The 11,300-nt window shown below is 45.5% G+C and overlaps 1 protein-coding gene across 4 annotated transcripts in view; it reads left to right on the top strand.

Annotated features, from left to right (window-relative positions):
• The first annotated feature begins 2,249 nt into the window (after window positions 1-2,249).
• The window catches only part of NPNT (nephronectin), a 75,326-nt gene continuing 66,275 nt past the window's right edge, over window positions 2,250-11,300 (top strand). For 2 of the 4 annotated variants that reach the window (XM_037031864.1, XM_037031865.1), the window contains exons 1-2: window positions 2,253-2,653; window positions 4,767-4,867. In XM_037031864.1, coding sequence (XP_036887759.1) covers window positions 2,583-2,653; window positions 4,767-4,867 — 172 coding nt within the window. In that variant the 5' untranslated portion in view covers window positions 2,253-2,582. Of the gene's footprint in view, window positions 2,654-4,766; window positions 4,868-11,300 lie in introns of all 4 variants that reach the window. The other 2 variants (XM_037031863.1, XM_037031866.1) reach the window with 2 other exon arrangements.

Genomic DNA, 11,300 nt, shown 5'->3' with positions numbered 1-11,300 from the left:
GCATAATGGGGGGAAAGGTGCAGGGATTAAGAGGTGCAAAACGGTAGATACATGATAGACATGGGGGTGTAAAGTACAGTATAGGAAATGGAGAAACCAAAGAATGTGTATGCAAGACCCATGAACATGGACTAAGGAGGACTTGCTGGAAGGAATGGTTAGTTAGGACCAGGTGGAGAGGGGAAAAGAGGAAAAATTGGGACAACTGTAATAGTATAATCAATGAAATATATTTTTAATGAGAGTTACTCCAGGAAATGCATAAGGTTGTAGAAACAAGTACCACAGAATTTTCAAGCAAGCAAAGAATCAAAGGGCTTCCCTGGTGTCAGCGAAGCTTGGACCCAAAAGGGTAAGTGGAGAGTGTCCAAATGAAGAAGGAAGACGAATGGAGTGTTTTCTAGGCCAAAGAAAAGATATGGAAAAACAAGAGGCATGCAGATGGGGCATTGCTCTTTTATTCCAGAGAGTAAGTAGTTCTGTTTTCACTCACCACTGTTCTTCCTTTCCTTCTATTGCCAGTTTTCAGCCTGTGGATTGGCCCCTTTACCCTAATCACCATTGCTCTGGTGAGGCATATTTGCAAATTCAACCCAGGAACCAATAAACAAAGAAAATGGCTGAGGAGTAGCCACTGGAGCCTGGAGCCAAGACCACATTTCACTTACAAAAATTTGATTTTCTGCAAAAAAAATATTTTGACTCTTACATTTTTGGACTTCATTAGAAAGATCTGAAATGGATGACACCAAGCTGTTTGCCTAAAATAATGTCCCAAGCCTGAATTGGCATGGATATTTCCTGAGATTAAAATAGAAACTTGTTTGGCTAACAGAAAACAACTTGGAAATCAAAGAGTCGTTTGAGTTAAAACCTTTATTTTCTCCTCTCTCAAAGAAAATTCCTGTTTTTATACACACTAAGAGATCAGGAAAGTGAGGTCACTCTGCCACAGAGCTCTCCACTAAAATTTTGATGTTGAGAAACCTCAGAGAGTAAATAAAGACGGGGGGGGGTAGTTTGTAATGTAACAAATCCATTCAATAAATGTTGGCGAGTACTTACAACTCACCAGGCACTGTTTTATGCACTAAACAAAGAAACATGTCCTTGTAGAGCTTGCACTGTAGCGGAAATAAAACCTACAAAAAAGAAATAAGCAAATTATATAGGAAACTACTGGATTAGTGGTAAGAGAAAAAACGAAATGGAACAGGCAGGAGGCAGCAGAAGGGGGCCAGGCTGCAGTTCTAAATAGGGTGTTCAAGGCTGGTCTCCTCAAAGAGGTGACATTTGAGCAAAGGCAGAATGAAGTGACAATGGGAGCCCGGCAGACATCTGAGTCCAGGGAGAAGTAATGGTATAGGTCAGTGGCCCTAAGGCAGGGGCATGACTGGAATGTTCTAGAAAGGCAAGGTAGCCAAGGATTGGGAGAAGAGAGAGAGGATTTGAGAGGTTTGGGAGAAGGCAGATCACTGCCCTGGGGAGTCTTGCAGGGGTAGGTTTTGGGAAGAGGGGTGACTCAATTGGACTTATGTTTTAAATGTGCATTTTAGAATGCTGGTTGCGTGTTTTCATTTGAGCGCAGTTCTTTAGTACAGTATGTTTTCCTCTGCCACAACAGAGCAATGGTTGATTAAGATGGTTTCTAAAAGATCTCTGCCGGATCAGTCACCACAAGGCTGCTAAGTAGTAGCAGCCTTTCCTCTCTGGCGGGCACGTGCTCCTGGAGGGGCACCCGTCGCTATCCGAATGCCTTGGGAGCTGAGCTGGCAGGGACGGGAAGTCTGCACGTTTCTTCTTCAAAACTCGACTGGAGAGCCAAACGTTTATTTCGGTTGGTTACAAAATAAAAAAATATGCCTTTGCCAACTCTGTACGAGAAGCAAACTTCTGGGGTTTCCTTTGGCTAATTTGCCCAAGTCTTGCTGTGGTTTCGCTAAATGCAGACGCTGCTCGGTTCCAGCCCCATAAACCTCTCTGGTCTTGGACTTCTCGGCTGTCGGGTGAAAGCTGTGGCTCTTCCCGGTGTTCATCACCTGTTGGGGCGGAATCCGCAGACTAAGCTCCAGTCCTTTCCTTTTCTTTCTTTCTTTCTTTTTTTTTTCTGTCTCAGGCTTACCCTTTCTTGTTGAGCACCCTGCTTTACTCGTCCAGGCCAGGCGCACAGCGTTCCTCCCAGCCTGGCGCTTGCCCAGCTTGGCTGGCCCCCAAGAGACTCTGCCTTTCGGAGCACCCCCGCCCGTGAGCTTCCCGCAGCCCAGCCAGGCGCCCTTACCCCTTGCCCGGGGCCCGGAGGGCTGCGAGTGGAGCGCACGCGCGCCCCCGCCCCTCCCCGCAGGCGGCGCGGTTCCCCCTGCAGCGCCTCCCTCGCAGGGAGGGAGCCGGAGGGGCTCCGGGCGCTGTGCAGCAGACCTGATCCCGTGGCGCGCCGCTTCGCTCTCCTCCGAGGGTGGCAGTAGCAGCCGGGTGGCCGCAGCTCCTGGGGGAAACAAGAAGGCGAGCGCGCCTTCACTCCGCGCGGAGTACCCCAACCTGGTCCCCACGTGTAGCCGCGCCGCCGCCAGGCCTGGCCGCCTGACATGGATCTCCTCCTGGCGCTGGTGCTCGGGTCCTCTCTCTACCTGCCCGCGGCCGCTGAATTCGACGGGAGGTGAGTTGGCCCCAGCGCGACCTGTCTTTCGCCTTCTTTCCCACGTTAATCACCTGAAATCCTGAGGTCCCTCTGCCGGCGTGGTGGCGCGGTCGCGGAAGCCCGGCCACCGCGTCGCCTCGACGGGAGGAGGGTCGTTGAGGGGCTCTCTACCCCCGGGGGGACCCCGCCGCGGCTCCCGGCTGGGGAATTCGGGCTGGGGGCGAAGGGAATCTGGAGCCCGGCATCTCGCCTCTGAGGTGACGCGCGGGACATCCCTTGGCCGGGAAACTCTCGCTCCTGATTTAGACGGCTCTTCTGTGGGGAAACTTCCCAGTGGCCCGGGTCGCCTCCGGGCTTGGAGCTCTCAGGGCCGCTCACACCGAGGGTGGCGATGAGGAAGCCACTGGGCTTCCAGGGGAAACCTCTTTGCCTTTCCACTTGATTTTCTAGAAAGACGCAAAATGACGACTAAGGTGTGTAAGTGTGTGCGCGCGCGCATACACACTCACAGCCACCCCCGAGACCTCGGGCGAGCCCGACCACGGCGTGCTCAGACAGGTTCCAACAACTAGACTCCGTCTCCGCTGTCACTCGGCTCTTCCTACCGCCGCGCCGCCTGGTGCGCTCCGCGAGTGTGTGTGTGTGCGTGTGCTTGTGTGTGCGCGCGCGCGCCGGGAGGGCGTGCTGGGTTACTCCACCTTGGTGCGCTCCGCGAGTGTGTGTGTGTGTGTGTGTGTGTGTGTGTGCGTGCGTCGGGAGGGCGTGCTGGGTTACTCCACCTCCGGGCAGTTAAACACCAGACTTGCCCCGAGCGCAGATCGCTGCTGCGGGCGCACTCGGCAGGAGGCGTCATGAAGAGTCCTCACCTGGGTCACACCGCTATCCTGCTGCCCTCTTCCGGCGACCCCTACTCCCCAATTACCTCCCTGCAGGGCCCTAAAGACTACCGCACCTGTTTTACTGGCAATCCTGGAACGAATCAATTCCACGATTGATTGATTATCTTTCTTGTACCTGGAGGGCAGTGGAAGGGAACCAGTGGAGCTCAACGGCTTGTTTACCACCTGGTTGGAGGAAATAGAAAGTTCGGGGTTATTTTGTTCTTTGGGCTCAAGGGCATGGGAGAGGGGAGATAAAAGAAAATAAATGGTTAGTGGAGACTCAGGGTAGCAGCCAAAAGCTATATTACTTTTTGAAGCAGTTATCTCCCACATTCGAGTATGTTGTTCATTTTTTGCACACGCAGATTTGCAGCAAGAACTGCATCACGTGATTAAGCATAAGATTTTAATGTAGCTTTAGAAAGATGTCTAAAGGAGCCAGTGAAAATAGTGATCCTCTGAGGGGGGGCTCATCTAGGTATCTAAACAGGAAAACAATTCACCAAATAAGGTACTAAAGTGGAATCTGGTGGATGAATCAGAACCCTGAAATCGAATATTTTCTTTAGTCCTTATTTACATTACAGAGGAAGATAACATGAATTGTTGATCCAGGAAAGTTTCAAACCACAAGAACACTTGAGATGTTAGCTATGCTTTAGACTCCCTTGGTTTTACTGAGACTTCTTTTTCTAGTACATTTTTTTCTGGGAACATTTTCTGCCAGAGTCATGTTCACAAAAAGTTCTGTTTCATTTGATTTTGAGGAAACTCCCCCCTTCCACCCCTTCGCACATCTACCTTTTATGTAAGGCAATTTTTTTCTTTCCACTTTGACATGTCTTATTACTTTTCAGTTTATGATGAATCAGTCAAAACTGTGTTCCCCCTCCCCAGTAGGTGTGGGTCTTTGAGGAATCTGTTTTATCTCAAGCTTTGGAAACCACCCTGTGAGTGGCAGTCTTGAGAGTCTTGGTTTGAGCAGGTGCTATTTCCATTTAAGAAAGGATCTTCCCTCTTTTTTTGCCCTGCTCCCGTGTGTTGTGTGTGTGTTTAATTGTCTGAAACTTGAAATTAGATCACAGCAGAACTATTTCCCCAAAGGCGTTTTATCCTTAAATGTGTGCAGGCATGAAAGACTTCATAGAAAGTTGAATGCGATTTAATTTTTTTCTAAAATAATAACAAAGAGGAAATTACTTTTACTTTCAAAAGTGTTTTTATTCATGTGACATCTTTTTGTTTGATAGGTGGCCCAGGCAAATGGTGTCATCAGTTGGCCTGTGTCGTTATGGTGGGAGGATTGACTGCTGCTGGGGCTGGGCCCGCCGGTCCTGGGGACAGTGTCAGCGTGAGTATCACCACCCTGGGGACTGCAGCTCCCTGGGAGGTGGGGCTCTTCACCCTCATTCGGGGCCTCACTCTGCACACTGGAGGGCTCATTGCAAGCATGGCTTGATGGGGTGGCTCTGACATGGGAGTTTTCAGGTACAGTCCCCAGCTCCTTATTCTGCCTCTTTCCAAAGTGAGCCGCCTGTATGTAGTAAGGAGCTGGTTTTGTTACTCACAGGATGCTCATTTCAGCATCTGTCCCCAGTATCTCCAGCTTCTGTTTTCTCATCATGCTCATTCTTTTCTTTGCCCCAGGCTCAGAGATGGGGATAAGATAATGAGTCTAGACTGTATTTACACTAAGTACACTCTGAACCTTATAGCACTTATAAAATCCTTACCATAGCTGTTGTGTAAAGAGGCCTATTTGTAAATCTTTGGTTTATGAAGTTCGGTTGTATTGACTGTGTTCTAAAGGGACCACCCAGTATAATCAAATGACACCTCCAAAAAATACATATTTTTAAGCTCTATAATTAATTATATAATAAGTGTCAAGTTAGAACACCGAGTTTTTACCTTTTCCGTGATCACAAATGGATACCTTTTATAATGAAAATCAAAGCCACATCAGAGAAGTTTGAGAAATTTGTTTCCAGAATTTTATCTGGATCTCAATTTTACCTCACTCCTCCTACCAAAAAAGAAAAAGAAAAACAAAAACAACCCCCCCAAATAACTAAGTCAATTTCAGGAGCATCTTTAGAGTACCAGGTTGGCAAGTCTGTTGAGATGGTGGGAGTGAAAGCAGGTTCTCTATATCCAAGTGTTTTACTACTAGTAAGAAAGGGCCTTAGAGGAATAGAGAGCTGTAGTTAACAAAGCTGTGGCTGGAAGGGGAGGGGCCTGTTTTAGAGATGTGTTGGTAGGGAGAGGAATAGAGTAAATTTAAGTTCCAAAAAGTTAGGCGTTCCCTCAGCTATTTCAGTCTTTGAGAATTGGATGTGTTGTCTATTCTGAACTTTCTGAAGGAAAGAGAGGAACAGAGGGACAGTTACAGGTTGACTTTGTAATTCCAGGTGCAGGCTGACATCTGTGGTTGGGAATGGAGTGGTAAAGGGGACTACTGTTGGCCTACCTGCTACCTGCCAGCCATTGGGCCCGGCTTTTTGCACAGCCGGGCCACTGCATTCCATTGTAAAGGGAGATGGTGGCAACTCCAATTTCTAGTAAACAAGAGAAGTTGGCAAAGCTGCTGTGCACCCTGCCCGCCCTCGCCCACCACTACCACCAGCAGGCACGCATGCATACATACACACTACTTAGTTGATTCAACACTTTTTAAGGGAAGATGGTCAAAAGGAAGAATGGTACCTGGTGGGATATAGTCTAATGCCAGTTTTGCCTTAGAAGTATTTGCACAGCTGGAGGCCACCGGTGTGGAATTTGAAGCTCAATCAGGCTTTGAAAATCAAATGGCAAAGAGAGGACCCTTTTCTTGGCCCAACACGGTCATCTTACCCAGGTGAAAAATGAGTGCTTTCTTTGCAGGAATGGAGATAGTTTCCTCCTTCTTTGCTGCCTTTTCAGGACTCTCTCAAAGGAAGTGACGAAGTGCTTTGGGGTGGGTACAGTCCCCCAACCTCTGCCAGGACAAGGCTGCGCTGGCAGAAAGCCCTGCGCACAATGGTGTGCACCTGCCCTCAAGGCCGAGTGCCAGAGCAGTGGGCAGGGGGAGAGCCGTGCGTAGTTCTCTGCCAGAAGTGCTAGGAATTGCACGGAGAAAACGCTATCTCTTAGAGACATGCCTCAGAAAGAACCTTGCGGAGCTGTTCTGTGTCTTTTTGCCATGTCGTTAAATTTTCTCTAATATACACCAGCTTGGAGATTCTGAATGTAAAGACCTTTCAAAGTTTCAGGGGCATTACAGAATTTAAACCTGCTAAGTATCGCTTTTTGCACAGTAGCTTTCTCAACAAATACAGGGTGCTATTTTATTATTTTCTATACCTTCCTTTTGTTCCCAAAAGATTTAAAGTGATCAGATATAGTATTTGGGTGTATTTACCTTTTCCTTCTTGTTATTCCATAAGAATCTGAGAAAGCTGCAACATGGCATGAGTTAATTATTGAAATGGTAATGTTATAAAAATGTGTTAGATGATCTGCACAAATCACAATTAATCTTTGTTTAGATTTGGTGACAGTTTGTGGACCAGAATATTGGAGGGGAACAGGGACTCTGGAGCATGTCTATCTGGATTCAATTGAGTTCTGCCACTTACTAGCTGTGTGACCTTGAGCAAGTCATTCAGTCTCTCTGCGCTTTATTTTCCTCATTTCTAAACTGGATCTGAAATAGTGTGCTACCTCATAGGTATACCTCATAGGTATGACCATAGTGATGCTTAAATAATTATCTCTAAAGCACTTAACATTACTCCTGGCACACAGCAAATACTACATATGTGTTCAGTGAAATTAAGAAAATGCAAAGGAATACTGCTGTTGAAACAGTGCTGTGGGATGGGCTGTGCCCATGCTCTCAGAGTCTTTGTTCTCTAGGCATGATATATGAATTTTGCATTTATACTGCCAAAATAAAAAATAGTCCCACGCTTCTTTGTTGCAATAAAATAAAGTGCCTTTAAATTACAAAGGACCAGATGGATCTTTACCATTAATAATGTAGATGGCAAAGTTGTAAAAAGGCATTCAAAGATGGATGTTCCTTGTGTGTGTTTTATTTTTCCAGAATCTCAGATGGTCCAAATGTCTCTTATCAGAGAACCTACCATCTTTGTTTTGCTATAAACAAGTAGAGGAACGCAGGGGCGAGAGGTCAGCTCAAAGTGGGAAGAACTGCCCTGATAGAGGATTTTTAGGGACACATGGAAAACTTCTGATTAGTTTTNAGTTGTAAAAAGGCATTCAAAGATGGATGTTCCTTGTGTGTGTTTTATTTTTCCAGAATCTCAGATGGTCCAAATGTCTCTTATCAGAGAACCTACCATCTTTGTTTTGCTATAAACAGGTAGAGGAACGCAGGGGCGAGAGGTCAGCTCAAAGTGGGAAGAACTGCCCTGATAGAGGATTTTTAGGGACACATGGAAAACTTCTGATTAGTTTTTAAAGCAAGTCTTTGTGAAATTAAAATATTTGTCACTATATTTATTCAAGGAAAATGCATTTGCTGTTTTTTTTAACAGTTACATCTGGTAATGGATTACTTATAAAAATTCCAAAGAGCTTCTGAGAAATTTTATGTGAAAAGTGTTTTTGCCTTTCTGGCCTTTAGTTAGATAATCTCAGTGTTCTTTCTTCTAAGGAGCATTCTCCCTTTTTCACTTTTTCCATTTTATTTATTTATTCACTTATTCTTGTTTATTCTGTTACAATAATCTCAATTTCCCCCTTTTGCCCTCTTCCTACTAGCCCACCCCCCACTCCCACGGTCAATCCCCACACTGTTGTCCATGACCACGGATCATTCATACACGTTCTTTGACCAGTCCCTTCCCCTTCTTTCTACCATTTGCCCCCGTACCCCTTTCCTCTGTCAGTCCGTCCCCTGTTTCCACATCTCTGGGTCTGTTTTGGTCGTTGATTAATTTTGTTCATTAGATTCTTCTTACAAGTGGGGTCATATGGTATTTGTCTTTCACCAACTGGCTTATTTCACTTAACATAATAGTCTCCAGTTCTATCCATGCGGTTGCAAAAGATAGTGATTCTCCTTCTTTCCAATGCATAGAATTCCACTGTGTGAACGTACCACAGTTTTTTAATCCATTAATCTGCTGATGGGCACTTAGGCTGTTTCCAGAACTTGCCTATTATAAATTGTACTGCTATGAATATAGGGGTGCCTAGGTTTTTCTGAATCAGTGTTTCGGGATTCTTAGGGTGTATTCCCAGCAATGGAATCATTGGGTCAAAAGGCAGTCCCATTTTTAGTTTTTTGAGGAAATTCCAAACCGTTTTCCACAGTGCTGCACCAGTCTGCATTCCCACCAACAGTGCACGAGGGTTGCCTTTTCTCCACAATCTCACCACCACTTGTTTGTTGATTTGTTTATGATGGCCATTCTGACCAGTGTGAGGTGATATTTCATTGTGGTTTTAGCTTGCATCTCTCTCATGGCTAGTGAGGTTGAGTATATTTTCATTCTCCCTTTCTTATCAAGGGTACCCAGCTTCTTGTTTCTCTGAATGACTTGCTTTGGAATTTTCCTTCAAATCAACACAGCAAAACAAAAGGAAGCTATTTCTACCTGTACCCAGGACCCCCCAATGTATCCCTACAGGGTTGTCCAACCTGTAGCCTGGGATGGCTTTGATTGTTACCCAATACTAAATTGTACATTTACTTAAAACCTCTTTTTTGGCTCATTGGGGTTTTTTTAGTGTTTGTGTATTTAATGTGTGGCCCAAGACAACTTATCTTCTTCCAGTGTGGCTGAAAGATGGCAAAAGGTCCGACTCTTCTACTTAGAAGATGTGCGTGTGTGCTGGGGAGGCTGTTGCCTTGATGTATTGAATACCACTTATCAGATCTTGTGCCCTAGTGCTGGGACCCTGTGGTCAGTGTTTATTCCATTTGGTTGAACATATGTGAGATGTTTTGATTCAATATTCATGGGATTAAATATGCCGAGTCTGTCCAGAAAAATTCCAGCCATTATCAATAGAATGAGAATGGTTTGTACAACATCAATGTAACCTGGCAGCCAAGGAGAGTGGACTGGAATGCGCATGCATGAACAATGATGACTTCACTGAACTAGTCACTGGGGGCAATAGATGCCATTGGGTGAGCATGTGAACTGTGTGGCTGTCACATTCAAAATGACTGAGCGAGTAGCAATGAATGTGCACCAAATTTTGCATTAGGCTTGGACATTTTTTGGTGGAAACTATTGGGATGATTAAGAAGGCTACAGCTATGGACAACTGGTGATTGGCAGCTTCATCATGACAATGTGCCATTCACGCATCACATCTCGTGCAGAGTATTTTGGTGAAACATCAAATAACTCAGGTGACTCAGCCTCCTGACAGCTCAGATTTGGCACCCTGTGACTTCGGACTTTTCCCCCAAACTAAAATTACCTTTGAAAGGGAAGAGATTTCAGACCATCCGTAAGATTCAAGAAAATATGATGGGGCAGCTGATGGTAATTGGAAGAACTGTGTGAGGTCCCAAGGTGCCTACTCTGAAGGGGACTGAGGCATCACTGTTCTATGTACAGTGTTTCTTGTATCTTGTATCTTCTTTAGTAAATGCCTTTGCTTTTCATATTATATGGCTGGATACCTTCTGGACAGACCTCATATGTATTTACACAAAACAGGCTGCATTTTATTTCTGCTTGCTGCTACCCCTTTTCATTGACTTGTTTGGAGAGGCCCACACTGCTGCAGGGCACTATAGTGCCTTGTTTAGCCTCTGCCCTTGGCTCCTTGTGTCTGGCCACAAAGCTACATTTAGCCAGACTTCCCGTCCTCCCATCTGGACCTGAGGAAGGAAAGATCAGAGATGCTACCCAGGCAGAAATAGGAGCTGTCCTCCTGCTTCCTGCCTGTGCCACCCAGTACTCCACCCCAACATTCCCGCCAGCTGGGAAGCCGTGACCTATTCCAGAAATAGGCAGGTTGTGTTTTCATAGTTCTTTTAGAGGTCATACCCCATCTTGCTTTCTGTCTTTCGGTTCTTTGCTTTGTATTCTTGACTTATAAACGGATCTCCACATATTGAGGATTCCAAACTTGATTTTTCTAATTGTCTTGGGCCTTATTAACTATTGATATGGCTCCTTATTATAAAGTTTCTTCATATGTTCCTAACACACTGATGGTGACCTATGTGAAGTACACAGCACCTAATCACTCCGATTGCCACAAAATATTTGTTTCTTGCTCTGTAATTATTCTATTCCTTAACTTTCCTGTCACATTAAGGAACACTTCATTTTTGTGATTTTAACAATTTTTCTACTCCAGCCAAGTGGAGCTCTCTGTCTTCAAGATTTCTCAGGGTTTGTGTGTTTTATTTTAGAAAGCTGTGTGTGCCTTGGAAGCAATTCCAAGCACTGGACTAAAAGCACTGGACAAATGGGGACGAATGAGGCCAGCCCTGGCTTCTCCACCCGATGAGCTGTTTAACATTTCTCATCTGCAGTTTTCTTATTTTGCCAGTAGATTTCTAAGATTCCATCGTGTGTAGAGGAGTATAATAGGATCTAGATGTGGCGTTTTTATATGGTTGTCTGTTTCCTTGGGGGTTTGGCCGTATTTGCGGCTCTGGCAACAGCAGTTCTGTTGACAAGCCTTATAGAGGAGTGGAGAACTCAAAATACCACTAGTTCCAGGTTTCAACAAAGCGATTCGGTTTCTGCGTTCTTCGGCTGTCCGCGAGCAATTTGTGGTTTCTGAAGGAAATTATGTAAATC

Source organism: Sturnira hondurensis, unplaced genomic scaffold (assembly GCF_014824575.4).
Source record: "Sturnira hondurensis isolate 20B ecotype Veracruz unplaced genomic scaffold, ASM1482457v3 Scaffold0021214, whole genome shotgun sequence".
NCBI classification, from domain to species: Eukaryota; Metazoa; Chordata; class Mammalia; order Chiroptera; family Phyllostomidae; genus Sturnira; species Sturnira hondurensis.
The sequence above is the reverse complement of the archived record's forward strand: the minus strand, read 5'-3'. Positions and strand labels throughout refer to the sequence as shown.